Source organism: Scyliorhinus canicula, chromosome 1, assembly GCF_902713615.1.
Source record: "Scyliorhinus canicula chromosome 1, sScyCan1.1, whole genome shotgun sequence".
Taxonomy (NCBI): domain Eukaryota; kingdom Metazoa; phylum Chordata; class Chondrichthyes; order Carcharhiniformes; family Scyliorhinidae; genus Scyliorhinus; species Scyliorhinus canicula.
In genome coordinates, this window is record NC_052146.1 from 27,636,543 (window position 1) to 27,662,374 (window position 25,832).

Below are 25,832 nucleotides of genomic sequence, written 5' to 3' on the forward strand. Positions count from 1 at the left end.
CCAGTACCCCCCAGCCCCCCCAACGCCGCAACACCCCCCAATGCCGCAACCCACCCCCCCCTCCAACGGCGCTACTCCCCCTCCCCACCCCTCTCCACCCCTCTCCAACGCTGCTACCCCCCCCCCCGCACTCGATGTAGGTAACTGAACGGCGTCAACCATCATCAGTGGTTGACGCCGTTATAAACCTACGTTGATTTTCGCCGACGTGACCCGTGGCCACGTTGGCGGGACTTCAGCCCATCCGGGCCGGAGAATAATTCACCCTAAAAATAAAATGACATCCCGCGACGCTAGCTGTTCTCCAAGGCGGGCGGCGGGATTTGAACAACGCCGTTTTATGGCGGGTGGGATAATTCTTAACATGGCGGGAGCGGGAATAAAGCCGCCGCTGGCCGATTCTCCGACCCTGGGTGGGGTTGGAGAATTTCGCCCAGACACCCTCTCTTTGGCCTGCTGTGCCATTACCCCTTTTGCTCCAATTTCCAGTTAGTTTGAATGAACTGCTGCATGCAAAATGTGGCTTACCTTTCAGAAGTGCTGGCTGGCTTAAAGAATTGTAGGAAAGCATTGATTGTTGCATTTAGCGCTGGAGCACCATCACAAACTAAACAAGCAGCAAGAAGTTTATGTGCTGCCTGCAATACTGTCAATATGTGACGGTTAATCATGTATTATGATTCCCAGGCCTTGATGAATTTTTAGAATATAGTCTTACATTTGACATAGATTGTAATGAAGCTTTTATTATCATGGTGAGAATAAAACATAATTCTCCTGACTTTTTCCTCTTTCCAAACATAATGGCCGGAATTTTTGTACCCACGTTTGCCACAGAGGTAAATGGCATCATAAAATCTCACGAGCCCACAAAATTAAATTCTAGGTGGCGAGATCTTGCAACGCGCTATCGTCCCTGCCCCTACAAGAGATGTAATGGGGTTCCCATTCAAATACATTTCAATATAATTGGCGTGCTTCCCCACCGTATTGCCCTCCAACATTTGGATTTCCCCCCTTGTGGTTTACAACAAGTCTGGACCAACGTGAACCTGATGAAGAGAAGCCACCGAGAGTGCACAGGTAGGTACAGCCCTCAGTGGGGAGCGAGACATGCTCGGGCAGTACCCTGGCAGTGCCCTGGCACTGCTCCTTTACACTGCCCCATGGTAGTAGGGGAGGGCGAGAAGGGGAGGCTGTCTTTGGGGAGGTCCATGAGGATTGGGCATTTCTGAGTCCAAGGGGGTTGGGGTGGGTTTCCTTGTGTGCATGGAGGGTTCCCCGTGTGTTTTGGAGGGAGGGGAGTGTATTTGTGTACTTGGGAAAGGGGGCTGCTCCCCTTGTGAGTCAGAGGGGGGGTGTTCCCTGTGTGCGTGGGAGGAGAAGGTTTCCCATGTAAATGGAGTGAGGTGTCTGCATATCCATAGAGGGAATCTCTGTTTCTATTTACATTGTGATGCCTGCCACCCCATCAATATGAAGGTGTTTGACTGGCCTTGTTTGAATATATGGCGTGGAGAACCAGCTGCACACTGTTTTTCTCACTTGAGTCAACGCGTTGAAAAGGAAAATGGAAATTTATGCCCAAAGTTTTGCCAATTTATATATGCAGTTGTTTTCTAAGGCACAGATATTCCTGAATAATTCTAACTTCTTATTTCAGTTATACAAGCTTTTGGGAAAGAATGTGCGGTATTACATGATAGTGGCACGCAAACAGAAAAATGTGTTCGTCCCAGTAAAGGTAAAAATGTTCATTGACTTTCTTTAGACTTATATGATTATTTTAAATGCAAATAATTTCTTTGAGATTTAGTTTTGCTGCCTGCCACAAGGTATTTGAGTTATGAAGAATATGATTCTAAAAATTGCTTACTGGCATTGTTAAATACAGTTGGAATTATTGGCAGGCATATAGAATTTCTGCAGTGCAGAAAGAGGGCATTCGGCCCACCGAGTATGCACCGACACTTGGAAATAGTTCCCTACCTCGGCCCACGGCCCAACCCTATCCCCACTAACCTTTTGGATACTGAGGAACAATTTAGCATGGCCAATCCACCTAACCTGCACATCTTTGGACTGTGAAAGGAAACCGGAGCACCCGGAGGAAACCCACAGGAAGAAAGTGGAAATTCCACACAGTCATCCGAGGCTGGAATTGAACCAGGGTCCCTGGTGCTGTAAGGCAGCAGTGCTAACCACTGTGCCACATTGCCACCCTTGTGCCACCCTGCTGCCTTTATATGTGATCAATTAGTCAATTTTGAAAAATATTTACTATACTCAGTCTAATCATAAAACTTAAGAGTAAGGGGTTTTCTTTTTTCACACATTTAGCTTATTAAAGACGAAGTTCTAATTGTCAATAGAAAGAAACACATGGAGTTTAAGATAGCTGGGGAATTTTATGGTCTCTTATTTATTCTTGGTCAGTGTGCAAACTGACGAGGCTAGATTTAATGCCAGCTCAAGGTGCCCTCAGAAAATGGTGGCTTGCCTTCTCTTCGAAATGCTGTAGATTTTATATTGATGGTGTATCCATGATGATATAAAATATGGAGCTTTGACATTTTTACCCAATGGTGGTGGTGGATTGGTGGTATGTGACCGAGTCAGGACACTGTCTGACTCTGAGAAGAACTTGGAGCTTCTGGTGTTTCCATCATCATTCTGCTTTCGTCCTTGGTGGATGCAGGTTACAGCACTGGGAACACTGCAGCACCATTGACACATCAATTGATGCATCATACTGCAGTCCTTTTGTACGTACTTTTGACTTGAATTTGTAAATGGTGAAGTGTTTCTAGAGGTCAAGAGATGAGCCATTCATCTCAGTTTTTTCTGTGATATTGCTATTGAACCAGAATTTATGGTAATTATTGCTTTTCAACAGTGTGTTTCCTTGCTTCCCTGTTGAATGTGGATTATTAATTCATCACTTGAGGGAATTATTCACTGGGTTAACCAGCTGGGGGTTTTGTTGGTTTTATTTGACCTGAAGCCACAAGTCTCTAAAATGGTCTAGTGTTGAGGACTCCCAGGGTCGATCCCACCCAACTGTATACCATCATGCGTAAACTCTATGTACCCCTGGAGGAATCTGGAATGTTGGATAAGTGCCACACTGTCAAGCTGTTTCTCAGCTATGCGCCAGGTCTCCCAAAATGAGCACCAGTTCCCAGATGTTGGAGAGGAAGACTTTGCAGAATCAGTTGATTGGGATATTCTCCGTGTCAAGACCTGGAGCTGGATTCTCTGCCGGCGGGATGCTCCATTTTACCGGAAGCCAAGGGGTTTCCCGACGGCATGGGGCTGCCCCACAATGGGAAAGCCCATTGACCAGCCGACTAACGGAGCATCCCGCCGGAGGGGTGAAACAGAAATGTGGTCTGCGGAGCGGAGAACCAGCCCCTGAATTTTGATATTTCTGGAGGTAAATCCCATTTTAACAAAATGCGTCGGAGCCGAGTTCATTCTGTAAAAAAGATTTTCCATAAAACCAATATTTGCAATAGTCATCAACTTTACACCACTTTCCGAGGTCAAATTCAGAAGGATGAACACCTGTAGCCAGAGTGCTGATGGAGGAAACATCATCAAATAACCCTTGAATTGGAACAATGGCACAGAACTATAATAATAACCTTGGACAGGATTCTCTCAGCCCAGGGCTGGGCCGGAGAATTGCCATGACCGGCACGAATCGTGCCACGCTGCCCGAATGCCGGGACGCGAATTACGCCGGCGTGGTCGGCACCATGCCGCTCGGGAGCCGCTCTATGGTCCCCCCTGGTGATTCTCGGACCGGGATGGGCCGAGCGGCCGTACCAAAAGACCCAAGTCCCGCCAGTGCCATTCTAATCTGCTCTCAGCTAGCGGGACCTCGGCGTGGAAGAGTCTGGGGCAGCCTGTGGGGGGGAGGGGGGATCGTTCCTGGGGGGTGGGGGGGGGGGCCCTCTGTGTGGCCTGGCCCGTGATCTGGGCCCACCATTTGGCGGCTCTCGGGCTGGGGGCCTCCTTTCTTCCACGCCTGTTTAGCCCTAAGCCATGTTGCATCGGGGCCAGCAAGGAGAAGGGAGCCACTGCGCATGCGCGCGTTGGCGCCGGTGCCTTGTGCATGCGCGGACCCCCCGGCGGCCAGTTGACGCCAGGATCAGCAGCTGGAGCGGCGTGGGCCACTCCAGTACCGTGCTGGCACCATGTCGGGGTCAGAATTACTGATCCTGAGACCATGTTGATGCCGTCGAGAAAGGATGACAGAATCCCGCCCCTTTAGTCTTTATTGTCACAAGTAGGCTAACATTAATTACATTGCAATGAAGTTACTGTGAAAAGCCCTAGTTGCCACACTCCGGCACCTGTTCAGGTCTTCAAAGGAAGAGTTCAGAATATCCAATTTAGCTAACAGCATGTCTTTCGGAACTTGTGGGAGGAAACCAGAGCATCCGGAGGAAACATACACAGCCACAGGGAGAATGTGCAGATTCCGCACAGTGACCCAAGCCAGGAATCGAACCTGGGACCCTGGAGCTGTGAAACAACAGTGCTACTCACTGTGCTCCCATACTGTTAATGAAAGAAAAATCTCGAACAGCGCAACACACATCAGCGGCGGAACTCTCCGTCCCTGAGACTAAGTGTTGACGCAAGGGCAGAATTTGCAGAGTTCTATGACAGCAAAACAAGCACCGCACCTGAACCAATTCAACGACCGTAAAGGCGCTAGCACCAGCGCCACGTGGAACACAATCGATTTCAATGAGAAACCCTGGCACCCAACCCCAACCAACACACCCGTAACTCTATCGCCCCCAACCGGAGGGCAGCCGAACTACCATCCCGCACCGCATGCTGGTGCCCAAACCCTCACTGCGGCAGAGCAGGGCACTGGTCATAGTCAGCGGGCCCAAGGAAAGGGAACTCTATGGAGGGAGATCGGTGTAAGGTAAGGAAGTGAGATCCCGCTCTGTTGCGGTTCCTCATGGCACATGTGTCAACACCCCCACACCACCTTCACACCACCCTCACCCCATGCCACCCTCACACCACCCTCACCCCCATGCCATCCTCACACCACCCTCACCCCCACACCACCATCACCCTACTCCCCCTCCCAAACACACACCCTCCCCCCTCCCCAACACACCCTCACCACCCCCATTCCCCACCCGGCCTGCGGTCTAATCATGCGTCTTGTCTTGTGTCTTGCAGGACCTATCGGACAGTCCCCTCTATCGTGGAGATACAGTCGCTGGGGTTGTCGGCGAGCATCCAGCACCTGCAGGTGCAGTTGGAGAAGTCTTACCATGTGCAGCAGCAGGAGGTGGTGCCAACCATGCCTGTCAGGCAGGCCAACACCGCACGGGTGGCATCCGCGGTCGAAGCATTGGGTGCGACGGTTTTGGCCATGGATCAGCATGCTCAAGACTTGGGGCATTCTGTGCAGGTGCTGGCCGTGGCCCAGGACGTGGTGCCTGCCTCACAGGCAATCATTTGCCAGAAACACCTGGAAATTTCAGCAGCCTTCTTGAGTGTGGCCCAGTCAGCAGGCCATGGCTGGGGACACCGGCGGTATTGCCCAGGTGCTGGCCTACATGGCACTGGTGTAGAGGAAGGTGGCCCAGTCCCAGAGAGAGATGGCACAGGCATTCGCTGTTGTGACACAAACCCAGAACGAGGTGGCACAGTCACAGCGTAATATGGCGCAATCATAGACGGCGGTAGTCCACTCCCTGTGTTCCATGGCCACGAGCTGAGATGGCAGCAGGCCTCCAGGACTGGCAGTGCTAGGTGGCCCAGGTGAGCCTCAGCGATCCGCTCCACTTGTATCCCCATCTCCTGAAGCAGCTTAGGTGCAATCAGGCACCTAGAGGGATGACGATGCAATGGAGCCCGTGCCATTGATTCTCGCAGGGGAGATGCAGGAACACCACAGCACCTTGGACTCCTCCCACCCCTGGCCCTGGCTCATCTATTAGACAGCAGGCAGAAGAGGGCGACACCGCGCCATCTGGGATACCTGAGCAGCAGCCAGGCCCATCAGGCCCGGTCGCCACAGAAGACGCCCGCCAAAAGGGATATCCAGGTTGTAAGGCGAGAATCACAGCAGGCCACCTCCATTCCTGATGTACCATCTGAGATACACCTAAACATCTCAGAGTTTATGAGAGCCTATAAGGCCACAAACGTAGACACCAGTTACATTGACACAGGTTCAGAGCACAGTTTAGTGATAGGGGCTAGCTCACGTATCTGTATATATGTTTTCACATTAAATACCTGTACACAATGTTAGAACCTGCCTTGGTGCTCTCCAACGGGTGTGAGGAGCGGGCTGGTCTGTGCTTACCGCAGCGGGGGCACGGGGGGAAGCACGGGGAAAATGGGCAGACATTGGGTGGGGGATTGGCTCGGGGACCACGGTTCAGCCAGTGCTCAACGTTCCAGTGTCCCGCCCCCATCGCACCACCCCCACCAGGCCATATTAATAACAAAATCGGTACTGGCCACCCCGGACTTTTTCAAACCATTTTTAATGGCCTCGCTCCCAGTGACTTGGGGTAGGGGCAGTGCTACTTCAAGACGACAATGCAAGAATAGAGAGGCCAGTGGGATATTTTTTTTTAAAAAAACAAGTCTATGCTAAAGAAAGTATTCCACCATTGAAAAGGAAGTCTTGCCACTAACTTTGAAGTATATGTCCGGCATGACAATATGCAAAGTTTAGTTTATACGGACCATAATCCGTCTGCGTTTAAATAAAAGTTTAAAACCCAGAAAGCAAGATTATTTTGTTGGAGTTTGTTATTACAACAGTTCAATGTTTAAAATTGTACACATCCCCAGAAAGGATAATATGATAGCAAATGCTTTGTCACGGGTTTACCAATGCAGAGAATGGCAAGGGAACTTATTGAATGGGGATGGATGAAATGAAATGAAATGAAAATCGCTTATTGTTACGAGTAGGCTTCAATGAAGTTACTGTGAAAAGCCCCTAGTCGCCACATTCCGGCGCCTGTCCGGGGAGGCTGGTACGGGAATGGATGTAGGTTTGTGATTTGTATCTTGCCTACCTCAGAATGAAACTTGTGTGTGCTAAAATTTCATTTCTTTAGGGAGGGAGGAATGTAAGGGCCTTTCATGTTGATTCCCTTATTTGCCCTTTCTTTATTTTTGCTGTTATCGTTTTGATCCATGGATGCTTAATGGACAGACCTTTAAGCCGAGCAGGGGAAGAAAGGAACTCAAAAGTTACAAAGGAGAATACTGTGTTAACTTTGTACAGCCAAACTCAGACTTTTCAGCACCCGAGAGATCGGTGGGACTCAGTTCGATTTGTTGAGTGGTGGCCAATTAATTGGTCAAAAGGCCGTATTCTGCCGGTAACAGGTCGTGATTCATTCCTGCCTGAGTGGGCTGATTTTCAGAGAGCCAGGGGAACAACAGTTGGAATCCTGGACACTCAGAGGAAAGAAGCTGCTCCAGAAAAGCTGTACAGCTGTACACAGAATCTGAATGAATCTAAAGTGAAAATCTGAAACTGAAAGCCTGAATTGAAAGAAGGTATGCTCTTAGACAACCATTTGCAGCAAAGACTCTTAACCCATTTACTTTTTTTTTATTCCAGAAAATTCCAAAGGTGTGCAGGGTTAGGTGGATTGATCATGCTAAATTGCCCCAAGTTTACAAAGATGTCCAGGTTGAGTGGTGTTGTGGGGCCGGGGTGGAGTGCTCTTTCGGAAGGGCGGCGCAGACTCATGGGCTGAATGGCCAATTTCTACACAGTAGAGATTTTATGATTCCAGCCTATAATGTTTATCTCCTTTGAGCAACAGCGTTTTTTTAGACGAAACGCATCTCTGACCAATGGATGGTTTTGTGCAGCTTTAACATATTACATGAATGATTTGGTTGGTGTTGTACTAAGGTAGCTATGCCTCAGATGCTGCACACACAGTTTTTTAATTGATAAAATAAACCTTTGCACTGTCAGTATTGAAAATCCAATTGCATGAGTGAATTACTTGGAATTTTTGAGATTGTGTCTTGTGAATGTGCTGAGCTCACTGCACATTAAAACATTATTTAAACTGGTGTAAACTGCAATCACTTCAGATTGCCCGGCTTCTGTTGCAGCTCTTGATTTTCTCAGCACCAGTAAACGAGTGGTGGGAGGTGATGAGACCATCAATTCACAAGACACGTGCTTTAAAATATGAACAGTGGTTTTAATCTACTTACAACAGAGCCAGCCTGTAACACGATGAACCCTGGATGAACTGGTCGGCTGGCTCTGGGCATCGATCTTTATACAGCAGTCCAGGGGGAGGAGCAGTGGGCGGAGCCAAGGGTGTAGCCCTGTACAAACTCCTATGCATTCCCAGTGCTACTCCCCCTAGTGGTCGGGCAATGCAACTGCACTTACAATAATATGGTATATATATTACAGTGTGAATTACATTCACCACAGGAGGCCCATGTAGTAATCCAGGAGACATAAAGAGGTTTGAACATTAAGAGGTCTGAACTCATTAAAGTCATTAAACTCATTAAAAACCCATTTAAGAGGTCTGAACTCAAAAGTAAAGCCACAAATGTGGCATACAACACAAGTGTCACAACCCAGGGGCAATGGAACACCTGGTCCTGGTCTGGGACGACATTTAAAGGGCTTGGTAACAAGGTCCAGCTGGGCTCCACAAGCCCCATGGGAAGATAAATAAGTAGTTCCTTGTGGCCCTCATAAGGGTTATCGTAGACTGGATGATAATTTAAAACCAGCCGATTATTGAAAAGTAAGTAGTCCACTACATAAAACCAATGACTTATTTGCCACATGAACATTTTGATGCTGTACAAGATGTGACAAATTGACATCTGTGCATTAGGGTTTTTTTTTTGCTTTTTACTGCTTGTTGCTCTTTTCCTTCAATTTCTCTAATCTTTTTTATGCCAACATCCACAGCTCCAATCAGTTTGCCTTCAACTGCTGGAAGTATTAACCATGATAATCTCAATGGGCCTGGCAATGCTTTGGATTTGAAGGAAGATTAGGGATTTCTAACGAGGGAGAAAGAGAGGCGGGTATGCTTTAAAAAGGCCACAGGGAGTTTTACATCAAGTAAAATAAAGAACTTTGATTTATTTACAATAATGATATATACACCACCCGGTTGATCTCTACTGGGTCTCTCTCCTGGCCAGTGCCTAACTGACTGACTTTTTGTACAATGCTAATTGGAGTTCCCCGTCCCTCGGCAGGGGAGCTCATAGTCCGCAAGAACCAGAGGGAAGATATTCATTCCCACCCCGTAAGTCCCGTGTGCGATATTACATATGCTGTCATGAAAGGTACCTGACACACAAGCAGCGCAAGATTTGTGACATATAAGCCAGAAACAACTATTTGGAAAGGAGGAATAAACTGGAGAGAATCCATCATCTCAACCAGATGGTTGAGTTTTCAAGTGTACAGGATATCATTGATGCCTGTGATATTTTAATTGGGAACCAAAGAACAATTCATGCTATTTATTAATATTTATTATAATCAATATATACAAAACTTTGGACCACCATAGTTCGATCAAAGTTGATTGCAAGCCGGGCCAACAGTTTTGATCTTTCCATCTTGTATATCATGATCATGAAATAATTTCTTCTGCTTTTATGGACAAATGTTTGATTGCCAAGATCATCGTAGGTTATTGGAACAGGCAGGGAAGTGAAGTTCAGTCATGATAAGATTATAGAATCATAGAATCTCTACAGTGCAGAAGGAGGTCATTCGGCCCATCAAGTATGCACCAACCGTCCGAAAGAGTATCCCGCCTAAGCCCACTCCCTGACCCCATCCCCATAACCCCATCTAGTCACCGAGGGCTGGATCCTCCCAAAATGAGGCTAAGTGTTGACGCTGTCGTGAAAACCGTGGAGTTTCACGATGGCGTCATCGGGCCCCCAGGTGGAGCTATTCAACGGCCCACAAGGGGCTAGCATGGCGCATCGTGAAACGCCCGAGGGACTGGCCGCCAATTCGCCAGTTCTGTAGTTGCCGCAACGCTGCGGATGAAGTTAATAATTACCCTCCCGGCAAGATGGCTGCCAGGAGAGCAGCGCTGCGATTTCAGGACGGGGAACTGGAGTGCCTCCTGGATGTCGTGGAGGAGAGAAGGCTGGTGTTGTACCCCGGGCCAGGACAGAGGACAGCAGGCGCCATCGTTCGCCGTCCGTAGATAGAGGTGGCAGCCGCCGTCAACGCTGTCAGTGAGGTGGCCCGGACTGCAGACTAGTGCAGGAAAAAGCTGCACAACCTCCTCAGGGCAGCCAGCAAGGTGAGTACTCAGCACTGTGCCCCTGGTACCAAGCACACTACCTCCCACATACATTTGACCCTCCCCCCAGGGGTATGGTCCCACCCCACCCTGACCCATCCATGCCAGCTGCAATGGCTGGGTGCCGTGTGCAGCAATGCCATCAGGAGACCCAACCCCGACCGTCTAACACTGTTGCTGTTTGTGTTTGCCCCCTGATGCACCATCAATTGGACTCGAGTCGTAGTGAAGTTCCAAACAACAGGCTTTAATACGCTAGATGTGAGCCAGGCAGTGGTCGTACAGAGAAAGGTCGACTGCCAGCCAACGCGAGCTCTTATATCCGCCTTGTAGGCGGAGCTACCAACCTCTCAGCCAATCGGCAGGGAGTCACATGACCAACGACAACCAATTCGCAGAGAGGCACATGACTTGCCTGGGCCAATGGGCAAAGAGACTGCTGTACCAATGGCAGCCTGGTTCTCCGGTAATATGATCTCTCTAGCCATACTAACACACCCCCCCCCTCCCCTCCTCAGGAGAACCGCTGGGAGCGGGAGAAGACCGGAGGGGGATTGGAAGACCTGTGTCCCCTCACCATACCCAAGCAGAGGACACGAGCCTTTGTCGGCGGCACGTAGGATAGGGAGGTTGTCGATGCGGAGGTCGGAGGCGCGCCACCAAGTGAAACCCCCTGTCTGGTTGCGGCCCCCCGCGACACATGTGTGCCAACACTCCAAACCCCTCTCACCCCACACCCCAACCCCCTCTCATCCCACACCCCAACCCCCTCTCACCCCACATCCCCAACCCCTCTCACACCACAAACCAGCCCCTCAACCCACACACCAACCCCCTCACCCTACACACCAATAGCCCTCAGCACCTCACGCCTCACCCCCGTCCTTGCTGTCTAACCATACATGCTGTCTTGTGTCTTACTGGACCAGCCGGCGTTGGTCCCAGGCCATCTGGGGCCCCCTGCCCCCAGCCAGTGCCAGGGCCGGTGCCCCGCAGGAACCCAAGCATCGACGGGGAGAGCCGCCGGAATACCAGCCCTCTGCCGGAGACGACCCAGGAGACCACGACACAGGGCACAGACAACAGGGGACAGACAGACAGGGGAAAAGCACACAGGTGGCAGGCACAAAGGAGACCAACACACAGGAGACCACGACCCAGGGGACAGACATGCAGGGGACAGACACACTGGACAGACACACAGGGGACAGACTTAACAGGGGACAGACTTACAGGGGACAGACACACAGGGGACAGACACACCGAGGACAGACTTACAGGGGACAGATACATAGGGGACAGACAGACAGGAGACAGACAGACAGGGAACAAGCACGCAGGGAACCAACATAGAAGAGACTAACACACAGGAGACCACAACCCAGGGGACAGACACTCAGGGGACAGACACAAAGGAGACCAACACACAGGAGATCACGACCCAGGGGACAGACACACAGGAGACCAACACACGGGACAAACACACAGGAGTCCACGACCTAGGGGACAAACACAAGGGACCACGAACCAGGAGACCCCGGACTTAGGGTCGGAAGAGGACATTGACTTTCCGGCACTGCTATCTCCAACACCCTCCACCATCTCAGAGACTATCACATCAGTTGGGCAATTTAGTGAGGAGGGTTCTGGGACACTCACTGGTGCGCACCACACAGTTCTTCTGGTACAGCAGGTGGAGGTAGGAGCAGCCGAGGGCAGGCCGGCCCCAGCAGACAGCCGCCCAGATGGGTCCCGGGCTCCTAGAATATCCACTCCCACCCATAGTTGGGGTGCTGTCAGGGACCCAGGCACTAGAGGAGGAGATGACGGCCATCTTCCAGCACCTACAGACGCAGGTGGCAGGAGCAGGGACTGGTGCCGGTCATGCGTGCCACCTGGGCCGAAACCGCACGAGTGGCGTCCGCGGTGGAGGCAATGGGGGCAATGGACATGGGTCAAAGAAGGGAAGGCCTGGGGCTGTCTGTGCAGGTGGGGGCCGTGGCCCAGGATAGGGCAGCACACTCAAACAGGCAACCATGTGCCAGAGCCAGCTGCAAATTGCAGAGGCGCTCCTCCGTGTGGCCCAGTCACAGCAGGTCATGGCTGAGAGCATCAGCGGCATTGCCCAAGTGCTGGCCAGCGTGGCACAGACCCAGAGACACAGGGGACAGACTTAACAGGGGACAGACTTACAGGGGACAGACACACAGGGGACAGACACACCGAGGACAGACTTACAGGGGACAGATACATAGGGGACAGACAGACAGGAGACAGACAGACAGGGAACAAGCACGCAGGGAACCAACAAAGAAGAGACTAACACACAGGAGACCACAACCCAGGGGACAGACACTCAGGGGACAGACACAAAGGAGACCAACACACAGGAGATCACGACCCAGGGGACAGACACAAGGGACCACGAACCAGGAGACCCCGGACTTAGGGTCGGAAGAGGACATTGACTTTCCGGCACTGCTATCTCCAACACCCTTCCCCATCTCAGAGACTATCACCTCAGTTGGGCAATTTAGTGAGGAGGGTTCTGGGACACTCACTGGTGCGCACCACACAGTTCTTCTGGTACAGCAGGTGGAGGTAGGAGCAGCCGAGGGCAGGCCGGCCCCAGCAAACAGCCGCCCAGATGGGTCCCGGGCTCCTAGAATATCCACTCCCACCCATAGTTGGGGTGCTGTCAGGGACCCAGGCACTAGAGGAGGAGATGACGGCCATCTTCCAGCACCTACAGACGCAGGTGGCAGGAGCAGGGACTGGTGCCGGTCATGCGTGCCACCTGGGCCGAAACCGCATGAGTGGCGTCCGCGGTGGAGGCAATGGGGGCAATGGACATGGGTCAAAGAAGGGAAGGCCTGGGGCTATCTGTGCAGGTGGGGGCCGTGGCCCAGGATAGGGCAGCACACTCAAACAGGCAACCATGTGCCAGAGCCAGCTGCAAATTGCAGAGGCGCTCCTCCGTGTGGCCCAGTCACAGCAGGTCATGGCTGAGAGCATCAGCGGCATTGCCCAAGTGCTGGCCAGCGTGGCACAGACCCAGAGAGGGATGGCCCACTCCCTGTGCTACATGGCCGTTAACATTCAGACCCTGGTCGATACCAGAACGGGCATTCAGGACTGGCAGCGCTAGGTGTCTTGGGGGGCCTTGGGGAATGGCTCTGCTTCACCCCCATCCCATGGAGAAGCCCATCGGGCACCCCGAGGGAGGAGGAGGTTCTGGGGCCCGTGCCGGTGACTCCTGCAGGGGAGGTCCCGTAACAGCGCAGCACCTCCGACTCTCCCCCCCCCCCCCACCTTCCTGTCCCTGGTGCATCTGGTGGGCAGCGGGCAGAACAAGGTGGCACCACACCACCCGGGACTACCGAGGAGCAGCCGGGCCCATCAAGGCTGGGCCACCCCAGGAGACGTGCACCAACAGGGACCCTCGCCGCAGGGCAGGAGTCACAGTAGTCCGCCTCCACTCCTGCTGTACCATCTGGGGAACTATCTATGCGTAGTGTTGGGGCCCGTAAGGTCAGAAAGCTAGACACCAGTTAAGTTGGCACTGGTACAGGGCACAGTTTAGTTATAGGGGCTAGGGTACAGACTGTATATACCTCTTCGCAATAAACACCTGTTAACACTGTTGAAACCAGCCTCTGTGCTCTGTCTGATGGGTGTGGGGGTGGGGCGGTGAGTGTTGGCCACTGAGGGCAGGAGGGTGGCGGACGGATGGGGCCCAGTGGGTGCACCGTGTAACCCCCTCCCCCCACACCATCATCCCTATCCCCTCTCCAGCTATTCAACAGGACCGTGTGATGGACTGCTTAGCTTGCATGAAGGGATCACCCAGGTGGAGGGTGCTGCTGTGGGCATGAGTCAGACATTGCCCAATGATGTGGAACACGGAGCTCATCGCAGAGGGGGCTGTCATCATCCTCCATGTGGGGAGTAGGGATTAATGGGTGTTTCTCTGATTGGCAATCAGTAGCTAGTGGTGTCCGTCAGGGATCAGTGTTGGGCCCACAATTGTTCACAATTTACATAGATGATTTGGAGTTAGGGAACAAGGGCAATGTGTCCAAGTTTGCAGATGACACTAAGATGAGAGTTAAAGCGAAAAGTGCAGAGGATACTGGAAGTCTGCAGAGGTATTTGGATAGGTTAAGTGAATGGGCTAGGGTCTGGCAGATGGAATACAATGTTGACAAATGTGAGGTTATCCATTTTTGTAGGAATAACAGCAAAAGGGATTATTATTTGAATGGCAAAATATTAAAACATGCTGCTGTGCAGAGAGACCTGGGTGTGCTAGTGCATGAGTCACAGAAAGTTGGTTTACAGGTGCAACAGGTCATTAAGAAGGCAAATGGAGTTTTTTCCTTCATTGCTAGAGGGATAGAGTTTAAGACTAGGGAGGTTATGCTGCAATTGTATAATGTGTTAGTGAGGCCACACCCGGAGGTATTATGTTCAGTTTTGGTCACCTTACATGAGAAACGACATAGTGGCGCTGGAGGGTGTGCAGAGGAGATTCACTAGGTTAATCCCAGAGCTGAAGAGGTTGGTTTACGAGGAGAGGTTGAGTAGACTGGGACTGTACTCGTTGGAATTTAGAAGGATGAGGGGGGATCTTATAGAAACATATAAAATTATGAAGGGAATAGATAGGATAGATGCAGGCAGGTTGTTTCCACTGGTGGGTGAAAGCAGAACTAGGGGGCATAGCCTCAAAATAAGGGGAAGTAGATTTAGGACTGAGTTGAGGAGGAACTTCTTCACCCAAAGGGTTGTGAATGTATGGAATTCCTTGCCCAGTGAAGTAGTTGAGGATCCTTCATTCAATGTTTTTAAGATAAAGATAGATAGTTTTTTGAAGAATAAAGGGATTAAGGGTTATGGTGTTCGGGCCGGAAAGTGGAGCTGAGACAACAAAAGATCAGCCATGATCTCATTGAATGGTGGAGCAGGCTCGAGGGGCCAGATGGCCTACTCCTGCTCCCAATTCTTATGTTCTTATTCCAGCTGGACTCTCACCAGTTGATCATGGGAAGGAATTTTGATTGTGTAATGGAGCTGAGGTTGGATAGGTCGAGCCCTAAGTTGATGGGAAGGTTGAGAATGACGAAAGAGCTGGGAGGGTTTATGGAAACGATGGCGGATCCATGGAGGTTCGGGAACCCAGGAGGGTGAGAGCATTCCTTCTTCTCGAATGTGTATAGGGTGTATTCCAGGATTGATTTTTGTCGTGGTGAGCCGGGCGGTTCTGTTGGAGACAGTAGGGTGCGGAATATGCAGAAAATGTGATCTCAGCCCATGCACCAGCACTGGTTAGATGTGAGGCTTTGATGGGGACAGGTGCAGATGCCGGGGTGGAGGTTGGACTCGGGATTTTTGGCTGATAAGGAGTTTTGAGGGAAGATGAAAACGGCAATTAAGAACTATGTGGAGCTCAACCAGAATGGTCAGATGCCACCAGCTACCTTTTGGTAGGTCTTGAAGTTTTTTTTAAATTTAGAGTACCCAATTAATTTTTTCCAATTAAGGGGCAATTTAGCGTGTTCAATCCACCTACCTTGCACACCTTTGGGTTGTGGGGGCGAAACCCACGCAAACACGGGGAGAATGTGCAAACTCCACACGGACAGCGACCCAGAGCCGGGATCGAACCTGGGACCTCAGCGCCGTGAGACTGCAGTGCTAACCCACTGAGCCACCGTGCTGCCCGGGAGGTCTTGAAGTTGGTGGTCCAAGGGGAAATTATTTTGTTCAAGGCCCATATGAATAGGATAAGGAGGGAGGAACACCTGCGGTTATTGGACGAGATAGTTGAGGTGGACAGCAGATACTCGGCTGCCCCGCAGAGGAGCTGTTGGCAGAGATGAAGAAGTTGCAAGGGCAGTTTGTCCGGTTGACAACAGGTAAGATGGTGGGGCAGCTGTGTAGGGCAAGGGGAGTGCAGCATGAGTATGGGGTGAAGGTGAGTCATGTGTTGGCCCAACAGTTGCAGCGTCAGGCAGCGTCCAGGGAAATTTTGCAGGTGAGGGTGGAGAAGGGGGAGGTGGTGTCAGAGCTGGAAGGGATAAATGAGGTGTTTAAGGCTTTCCATGAGGCGTTATATAGGGTTGAGCCGGTGGGGAGGCGAAGGATATGGGTGGTTTCTTGATGGGTTGGAGCCCCCAGAGTTGGACAGAGGGGAGGCGGCAAGCATTGCATGAGCTGTTGGGGTTAGAGTGGGTTGTGATGATATGCATAAAGCAATTCTGTGTATAATATTGTACACAATCTCCGACCGGCAGGTGGCCGTGTACGTGTACCATGAGGCTCTGCGCCTGGGGGAATTGGGAGTAAGTCGTGTTGGTGAACAGACATATTTTTGCAAAAGCTCTATAATAGTTACTTAGTGTTAGTAGTTTGCTTTTTATTTATTCCAGTTATCTTTATCACGCAGTTGTTGCATAAGAAATGATTTAAACTAGATGTTCTGTCGTGCATCATTCATATTGGTTAGTCTACAGAATGTGACATGGTACCAAGAGCGAAGATTGACTCAGAACAAGAAGATTCTGCAACGATCTATTGGCAGCTGGTGCTCAATGCGCAGTAAAACTTTGAAGCCCAGGATGGAAGGTATCAACAGCTTCAGATTACCGCTGTAGACGGGAAATGGCAGGTGTTTAAGCAACAGTTCAAACTCTATGTTGCAGCCCTTGGTCTGAAAGCACAACCTGGCGAGGCGCATCGCATTGCTGCTCATTGTAGCACGCCCTCAAGCAATTAAAATTATCAACACATTTGTCTTGAAAGCAAGGCAGATAGGAAGAACTTTGATGAAGTTCTCAATCAATTTGATCGGCATTGCTCTCTTAAAAAAATGAAACCTTTGAGCGCTATATATTTTGCACGCGCACCCAGCACGCAGTCGAGGCATTTAATAGTTTTCTCAACGACTTGCAGTTGAAGACGCAGTCAAGTAATTTTAGAACCCTCCAGTCATCAATGACCCACAATCAGATAGTATTCTAGATCTCCAACGATTGGGTACGCGAGAGGCTTTTAAGAGAAACAAAGCTTCAACTCGAAAATGCTATCCAAATATGTCACACTATCAAGCTTGCAGCAAAGCAAATCAACACATTGAATCTCCAGCATTTTGAAGTGAAGGTACAAGAGGCGACCGACGCCATTAGTGTGGTGATGCAGCCGACTAAAAAACATGCTCCCAATGCGGGCGGCCTTTTTTAGCGGCCGACCCGATTCTCCAATTCATGCCATTGATGTGGTGAATGACAATTACCGGCATTTGGAAAGTTATGCTCCAAATGTGGAAAAACAAATCATTTCATTAGCCAATGTTTTTCTAATCAAAAAGAAGAACAAATGAAAGCCATTAACACAGTTGATGAAGTGTGCCTCAAAGACATGTTCTTCGTCGACTTGACCTCTAGCGAGGACAAGCATAGTCATTGCATGCAAAATGGCAATTAATGCAGAAATTCCAGAAGACAAATGGACAGTTCCAATAATGATTAGTGAAACCCATGAAAGTGAATTGGACATTAGTGAAGAGGTGATAACAAGTAGCATCAAATCTGTACAGGGGAAAGATGATTGTGAAAACTCTAAGATGGAGTGTGCAGAGATTGAAAGTAAATTTGCAACCAAAGACAAATTAAGAGAGAACAAAATCAGGGGCGGGATTCTCTCCTGCGGGGCGGGGGGTCCCGGCGTAGCGGAGTGGCGCCAACCACTCCGGCGTCGGGCCTCCCCAAAGATGCGGAATTCTGCGCACCTTTAGGGGCCAAGCCCTCACATTGAGCGGCCCAGAAAGGTTTGAGTTACCGAGGGGGAGTGAGTTTAGGTACTAGCAGATGCAGGACTTCTCCAACGTTTCCCCAACTACCGGAGTACATGCTGCTGGATAAATTGCTGCTCCCAGATGAGGTGGGGGAGCGAGGATTGGGGACATATAAGGGTGGTTGGGAGAGCAGGGTACGGGGCTGCTGGAAAGGATTAAGCAGAAGTGGGAGGAGGGGTTGGGGAGGCTTCGACAACAAGTTCTTCATCCAGACACACGGAACAGCCATGGGGACCAAATTCACACCTCAATATACCAACATCTTCATGCATAAGTTTGAACCTCTTTACCGCACAAGACCTTCAACCGACGTTGTACACCAGATACATCGATGACATTTTTGTCCTTTGGACCCACGCCGAAGAATCACTGAAACGACTACACAATGACATTAATAAGTTCCATCCCACCATCAGACTCACCATGGACTACTCTCCAGAATCGGTTGCATTCTTTTAGGGCAGCACGGTAGCATGGTGGTTAGCATAAATGCTTCACAGCTCCAGGGTCCCAGGTTCGATTCCCGGCTGGGTCACTGTGCGGAGTCTGCACGTCCTCCCCGTGTGTGCGTGGGTTTCCTCCGGGTGCTCCGGTTTCCTCCCACAGTCCAAAGATGTGCGGGTTAGGTGGATTGGCCATGCTAAATTGCCCGTAGTGTCCTAAAAAAGTAAGGTTGGGGGGGGGGGGGGGGGGGGGGTTTGGGTTACGGGTATAGGGTGGATATGTGGGTTTGAGTAGGGTGATCATTGCTCGGCACAACATCGAGGGCCGAAGGGCCTGTTCTGTGCTGTACTGTTCTATGTTCTTGGACACACTCATCTCCATCAAAGACGGTCACCTCAGAACTTCGCTTTACCGCAAGCCCATGGATAACCTCACGATGCTCCAGTTCTCCAGCTTCCACCCTAAGCACATTGAAGAAGCCATCCCCTATGGACAAGCCCTCCGTATGCACAGGATCTGCTTAGACGAGGAGGAGCGAAACAGACATCTACAGACACTGAACGAGATATGGTGCTCGACTCATCGATCGACAGTTCCAATGCACCACAGCAACAAACCGCACCAACCTCCTCTGAAGACAAACACGGGACACAACCGACAGACTACCCTTCGTCGTCCAGCTCCCCCGGAGGGGAGAAACTACGACATCTTCTTCGCAGTCTTCAAAACGTCATCGATGAAGACGAACATTTTGCCAAGGTCATCCCCAAACCCCCACTACTTGCCTTCAAACAACCCGCAATGTCAAACAGACCATTGTTTGCAGCAAACTAGCCAGCCTTCAGAACAGCGACTGCGTCAGCACACAACCCTGCCATGGTAATCTCTGCAAGACGTGCCAGATCATCGACATGGGTACCACCATTATACGTGAGAACAGCACCCACCAGGTACATGGTACATATCCGTGCGACTCGGCCAACGTTGACTACCTCATACGCTGCAGGAAAGGATGTCCTGAAGCGTGGTACATTGGCAAGACCATGCAGACGCTACGACAACGGGTGAACTGATATCACGCAACAACCACCAGGCAGGAATGTTCCCTTCCAGTCGGGGAACATTTCAGCAGTCAAGGGCGTTCAGCCTCCGAAGTTTCGCACACATGAGTACGGCCTCAACTGGGACCTTGGATTCATGTCGCATTACATTCACCCTCCCCACCATCTGGCCAGGGCTTGCAAAATCCTACCAACTGTCCTGGCTTGAGACAATTCACACTTCTTTAACCTGCTCCATCTGGACCTGTAAAGACTTAACTACCTGCAAAGACTCGCATTCAAATTATCATCTTGCATTTTTGACTTTGTCTATATATATGTTTCTGGAACCTACCTCTTCATTCATCTGAGGAAGGGGCAATACTCCAAAATCATGTGATTCAAAACAAACGTGTTCGACTTTAACCTGGTGTTGTAAGACTTCTTACTGTGCTCACCCCAGTCCAACGCCGGCATCTCCACATCATGCCTTAAAGGGGTCAGTGGAGGGATTTGAGGTACGGTGGAGACCATTTATTATTATTTTTGAGGAGTTGTTCTTTGCAGGGTGGAGGGGGTGGTGCGGGAAGAGATTGAAAGGGGAAAAATGTATAAACTGTTAACTCAGTCTTTTTGGAATGAGGTTTTGTTGTTATTGTTTACATTTGGAATAAAATATTTTTTCAAAAAAAGAAAGAATGATCCCCGGAATGAAGGACTTGTTATATGAGGAGTGGTTGAGGACGTTGGGTCTGTACTCAATTTTTGATTTGATTTATTGTCACATGTACCAAAGTACAGTGAAAATATTTTTCTGCGGCCGAGGGAACATACACAGCACATATATAGTAGATAAAAGACTAATCAACAGAGAACAATGACAAATGGTACATCGACAAACAGTGATTGGTTACAGTGTGGTACAAGGAGCCAAACAAAGCAAATACATGAGCAAGAGCAGCATAGGGCGCCGTGAATAGTGTTCTTACAGGGAACAGATCAGTTTGAGGGGAAGTCGTTGAGGAGTCTTGTAACTGTGGGGAAGAAACTGTCCCTATGTCTGGATGTGCAGGTCTTCAGACTTCAGTAAGTCTAGCGTTGAGGTCATACAGCTTGTTCTCAATCGCTTGGACTTTCGCCAGGGGTACGCTGGGGAGAGGAGTCTTGAAGCCGTGTAATGGAGTTTAGAAGGATATAAGAGGATCTTATTTTGCATACAACAACTTGGTTTGTCCTTGAACGTTGCCAAAAAAAATTCATACAACACACAGCTCTTCAGCCAAATATTTCACCTCCCATTTAAGTTGAGAGACTGTGTAATATGTTGAGAATTTCCAATACCTTGACAGCCACGTCTCTCAAAAGGCCACCATTGACAACATCCAACACCAGATCAGATGCGTAAACTCAGCTTTCTATAAATTATGCCAGTGAGTGTTTGACAACAAAGACCTCCGTAAGTCAAACAAAGCCCTTGTGCACAGAGCAGTTCTCATCACCACACTCTTGCATTGCAATGAGGCCTGGACTGTGTATCAGTAATACAAAGAGTGTTAAAGAACTTCTATTAGCAATGCCTCTACTGTACTTCCTAAATTCAATGAGAGGACTGTTGAACAAATTTTAGTCTCTTTGAATCCAACTCCACAAGCATTCAGGCAAAACTCCTAAAAATCTACTGTTATGGATTGGAAACTATCAGATGGTAAGAGAGTCTCGCCAGCCAGATTTTGCTTTCTCAACTCTCAAATTCCAGAAAATGTTTGAAAGACACAGAAGTGCTCAATGAATCATGATTGTATTAACATTAATAGCGGGGTGGAGCTTGCTAACAATCATTCAAAATGGTGGCCACTAGTCCATCAAGCTGCCTGAAGCTTTATGTCACAATATCTTAATAATGAAGCAGAGAGGCAGCAGTGAAAGAAAGAACAGGAATCAAATTCCGCGTTCCGGATCTCACTACTTCGTTGAACATCCTGCCCTTTGTTCTCAAAGATATGTGGTTTGGACTTCCGGTTGCTGCTATGCGGAGCTAAGCCGCACGTTCGGCAGCTCCCGCCAGGATAGGACATTTGGGCTCTTTTTAGGGCCCCCAGCGGCACTTTTTCGATGGCTCCTGACGTGGAAAGGTGATAACAACATTCCCCCAGCGGTATATGGCCTGGCCCAGGAGTGGGGCGAGTTAAATAATGGTGGCAGCGCCAAAGCAAACGCGGGGGAAGAGGCACAAGATGGCGGCCGGCGGAGACATGGAGGCAGTGGGCGCAGCAGGAGACTCTCCAGCGCTGCTTCCGGGAGCTCAAAGCGGAGCTGCTAGAGCCGTTGAAGGCTTCCATCGACAACCTGATGGAGACTCTGAGTGCCCAGGGGGTGGCAATTCGGGGGATCCGACAACAGGCCTCTGAAAGAGAGGATGAGGCCTAAGCCCTCGTGGCAAAGGTGGAGATGCATGAGGCGCTCCATAAAAAGTCGCAAGAGCGGTTCGTGGAGCTGGAGAACCGGTCGAGGCGAAAGCATTTGCGGATCTTGGGCGTCCCGGAGGAGCTGGAGGGGTCAGACTTGGGGGCCTACGTGATCGTCATGCTGAACTCGCTGATGGGAGCTGGGTCCTTCCAGGGGGGGCTGGAGGGGGCCCACAGAATTCTGGCAAGAAGGCCCAAGCCGAATGAGCCGCCACTGGCAGTGCTGGTGCGGTTTCATCGGTTTGCTGACCGGGAGTGTGTGCTCAGGTGGGCCAAGAAGGGAGCAGCAGGTGGGAGAACGCGGTGGTACGGATCTACCAGGACTGGAGTGCGGAGGTGGCTAAGCGGAGGGCCGGGTACAACCGGACGAAGGTGGTGCCACATCGAAAAGGAGTAAAGTTCAGCATGCTGCAGCCGGCGCGTTTGTGGGTCACCTACAGGGACCGGCACTTCTACTTCGAATCCCCGGAGGAGGCGTGGGCCTTCGTGCAGGCCAAGAAGTTGGACTCAAACTGAGGGTTGGGTGCGGGGAACTCTGTGTAACTGTGTTATCTTTTGAGGGGGAGTTTTCTGTTTAATGTTGGTTCTATGTTGTTTTCAGGGTGAGTGGGGCACTGTCCTTTTGCTTGGGATCGGTGGATGGGCTCGGGGAGGGGGGCAGACTGGCTGTGTGGGGAGCTGATGGTGGGAAGGGGGGCCGGGGCCCCGCGGGGGGATGGGGCCGACAATGGATGTTGTTTTAGAGGTGGCGGGGCAAGACAGGAGGAAAGCACGGGCTTTTTCCCGCGCTGAGGGCTGAAGGAGGCGGAGTCGGAGCTGGTAGCGCGGGCTTTTTTCCTGCGTGGGAGGGGGAGGAGGAGAGCCTGCTTGTGGGCACTGGGGAGGAGGGGCAGCCCCACGTTGGGAGGGGTCGGAGGAGTGGCGGGAGTTGCCGGGGTCAGCAGGAGTCAGCTGGCTTACGGGAGTAATATGGAGGGAGTAACGCGGCTAGGGGGGGGCCCTAGCTTGGCGGGGGGGGGGGGGGGTACCGGGCTGCTGCTGGAATGGCCAGGGAGGAGCTGAAGTATGCAGAGGGGGTTGGGTCGGGTGTTTGCCGCCGTGGGAAATGGGCCGAGTGGGAGGAGCGGGCCTGTGGTGGGCGGAAGAAGAGTTATGGCTAGTCGGCGGGGGAGGGGGGCAGGGAGCCCCCTGATCCGGCTGATAACCTGGAATGTGAGGGGACTGAACGGGCCGGTCAAACGGGCCCGCGTGTTCGCGCACCTGAAGGGGCTGAAGGCGAACGTGGCTGTGCTCCAGGAGACACACCTGAAGGTGGTGGACCAGGTTAGATTGAGGAAAGGATGGGTAGGCCAAGTGTTTCATTCAGGGCTGGATTCAAAAAATCGAGTGTTTGTGATCCTGGTGGGAAAGAGGGTGTCGTTTGAGGCGTTGAATGTGGTGGCGGACAGTGACGGGAGGTATGTGATGGTGAGCGGCAAGCTGCAGGGGGAGCGGGTGGTGTTGGTCAACGTGTAAGCCCTGAACTGGGACGATGCGGGTTTTATGCGGCGCATGTTGGGCCGCATTCCAGATCTGGAGACCGGGGGCCTGATAATGAGGGGGGGATTTTAATACAGTGTTGGACCCGCCACTGGATTGATCCAGGTCCAGGACGGGTAGGAGGCCAGAGGCGGCCAAGGTGTTGAGGGGGTTCATGGATCAGATGGGAGGGGTGGATCCTTGGAGGTTTGCGAGGCCAAGGGCCAAGGGAGTTTTCATACTTCTCACATGTGCATAAGGCCTATTCCCGGATTGACTTTTTTGTTCTGAGTAGGGCGCTGATTCCGAGGGTGGAGGACGCTGAATATTCGGCGATAGCCATTTCAGATCATGCCCCGCATTGGGTGGACCTCGAGCTGGGGGAGGAGAGAGACCAGCGCCCGCTCTGGCGCTTGGAGGTGGGGCTATTGGCAGATGAGGAGGTGAGCGGGCGGGTTCGAGGAGGTATCATGAGGTACCTGGAGGCTAATGATAATGGGGAGGTCCGAGTGGGGACGGTCTGGGAGGCACTGAAGGTGGTGGTCAGAGAGGAGTTGATCTCCATTCGAACCCATAGGGAGAGGAGGGAGCGGAGAGAGAGGGAGAGGTTGGTGGGGGAGCTGGTGAGGGTGGACAGGAGATACACGGAGGCTCCGGAGGAGGGATTGCTGAGGGAGCGGTGTAGTCTTCATCCCAAGTTTGACCTGCTGACCACTAGAAAGGCAGAGGCTCAGTGGAGGAAGGCACAGGGAGCGGTGTATGAATATGGGGAGAAGGCGAGTAGGATGCTGACGCATCAGCTCCGCAAGCGGGATGCGGCTAGGGAGATTGGTGGAGTCAAGGATAGGGGAGGAAATGTGGTGTGAAGGGGTGTAACATCAATGGGGTCTTCAGGGACTTCTATGAGGAACTGTATCGGTCTGAACCCCCGGCGGAGGGGGGAGGAATGGGGCGCTTCTTGGACCGGCTGCTATTCCCGAGGGTGGAGGAGGGACAGGTGGAGGGACTGTTGGCGCCGATTGAGCTCGAGGAGCTGGTCAAAGGGATTGGGAGCATGCAGTCATGGAAGGCGCCGGGGCCAGATGGGTTCCCAGTCGAATTTTATAAGAAGTATGCAGACCTGTTGGGTCCCCTGTTGGTTAGGACCTTCAACGAGGCATGGGAGGGGGGGGGGGGGGGGGGCTCTGCCCCCGACTATGTCCCGGGCGATGATTTCCCTGATCCTTAAGCGGGACAAGGACCCCCTGCAGTGTGGGTCATACAGGCCGATCTCGCTGTTAAATGTAGACGCCAAACTGATGGCGAAGATTTTGGCCACGAGGATAGAGGACTGTGTGCCACGGGTCATTCATGAGGATCAGACGGGGTTCGTGAAAGGGCGACAGTTGAACACCAACATACGGAGGCTCTTGAATGTTACAATGATGCCGGCGGTAGCGGGGGAGGCAGAGATAGTGGTGGCGCTGGACGCGGAGAAGGTCTTTGATAGGGTTGAGTGGGAGTACTTGTGGGAGGTGCTGGAAAGGTTTTGGTTCGGGGAGGGGTTTGTCAGATGGGTGAGGCTATTATATGAGGCCCCGATGGCGAGCATGAGCACGAATAGGAGGAGTTTGCAGTATTTTTGGTTATATCGAGGGACGAGGCAGGGGTGTCCCTTGTCCCCCCTGCTCTTTGCGTAAGCAATTGAACCCCTGGCCATGGCGTTGAGGGAGTCGAGGAACTGGAGGGGACTGGCGCGAGGGGGGGAGAAGCACCGTGTGTCGCTCTATGCCTATGTTTATTGTTGTATGTGGCGGACCCGGTGGGGGAATGCCGGAGGTGATGAAGATCCTTAGGGAATTTGGGGAGTTTTCAACCTGGAGAAGAGCGAGCTTTTTGTCGTGTATCCGGGGGACCAGGAGGAGGGGATTGGTAGGCTCCCACTAAAAAGGGCGGAGAGGAGTTTTAGGTACTTGGGAGTCCAGGTGGTCAGGAGCTGGGGGGGCCCTACACAAACTCAACCTTACAAGGCTGGTGGAGCAAATGGAGGAGGAGTTTAAAAGATGGGACATGTTGCCGCTGTCGCTGGCGTGCAGGGTGCAGTCCGTCAAGATGACGGTGCTCCCGAGGTTTTTGTTCCTGTTCCAGTGCCTTCCCATCCTTATCCCGAAGGCTTTTTTCAGGAGGGTCA

General features: G+C 51.4%; 1 protein-coding gene across 5 annotated transcripts in view; it reads left to right on the forward strand.

Annotated features, from left to right (window-relative positions):
- The window catches only part of LOC119953068 (transcriptional regulator ATRX homolog), a 608,924-nt gene that overhangs the window by 367,316 nt on the left and 215,776 nt on the right, over positions 1-25,832 (forward strand). For all 5 annotated transcript variants that reach the window (XM_038776923.1, XM_038777098.1, XM_038777278.1 and 2 more), the window contains one exon: positions 1,664-1,744. In XM_038776923.1, coding sequence (XP_038632851.1) covers positions 1,664-1,744 — 81 coding nt within the window. The remainder of the gene's footprint in view (positions 1-1,663; positions 1,745-25,832) is intronic.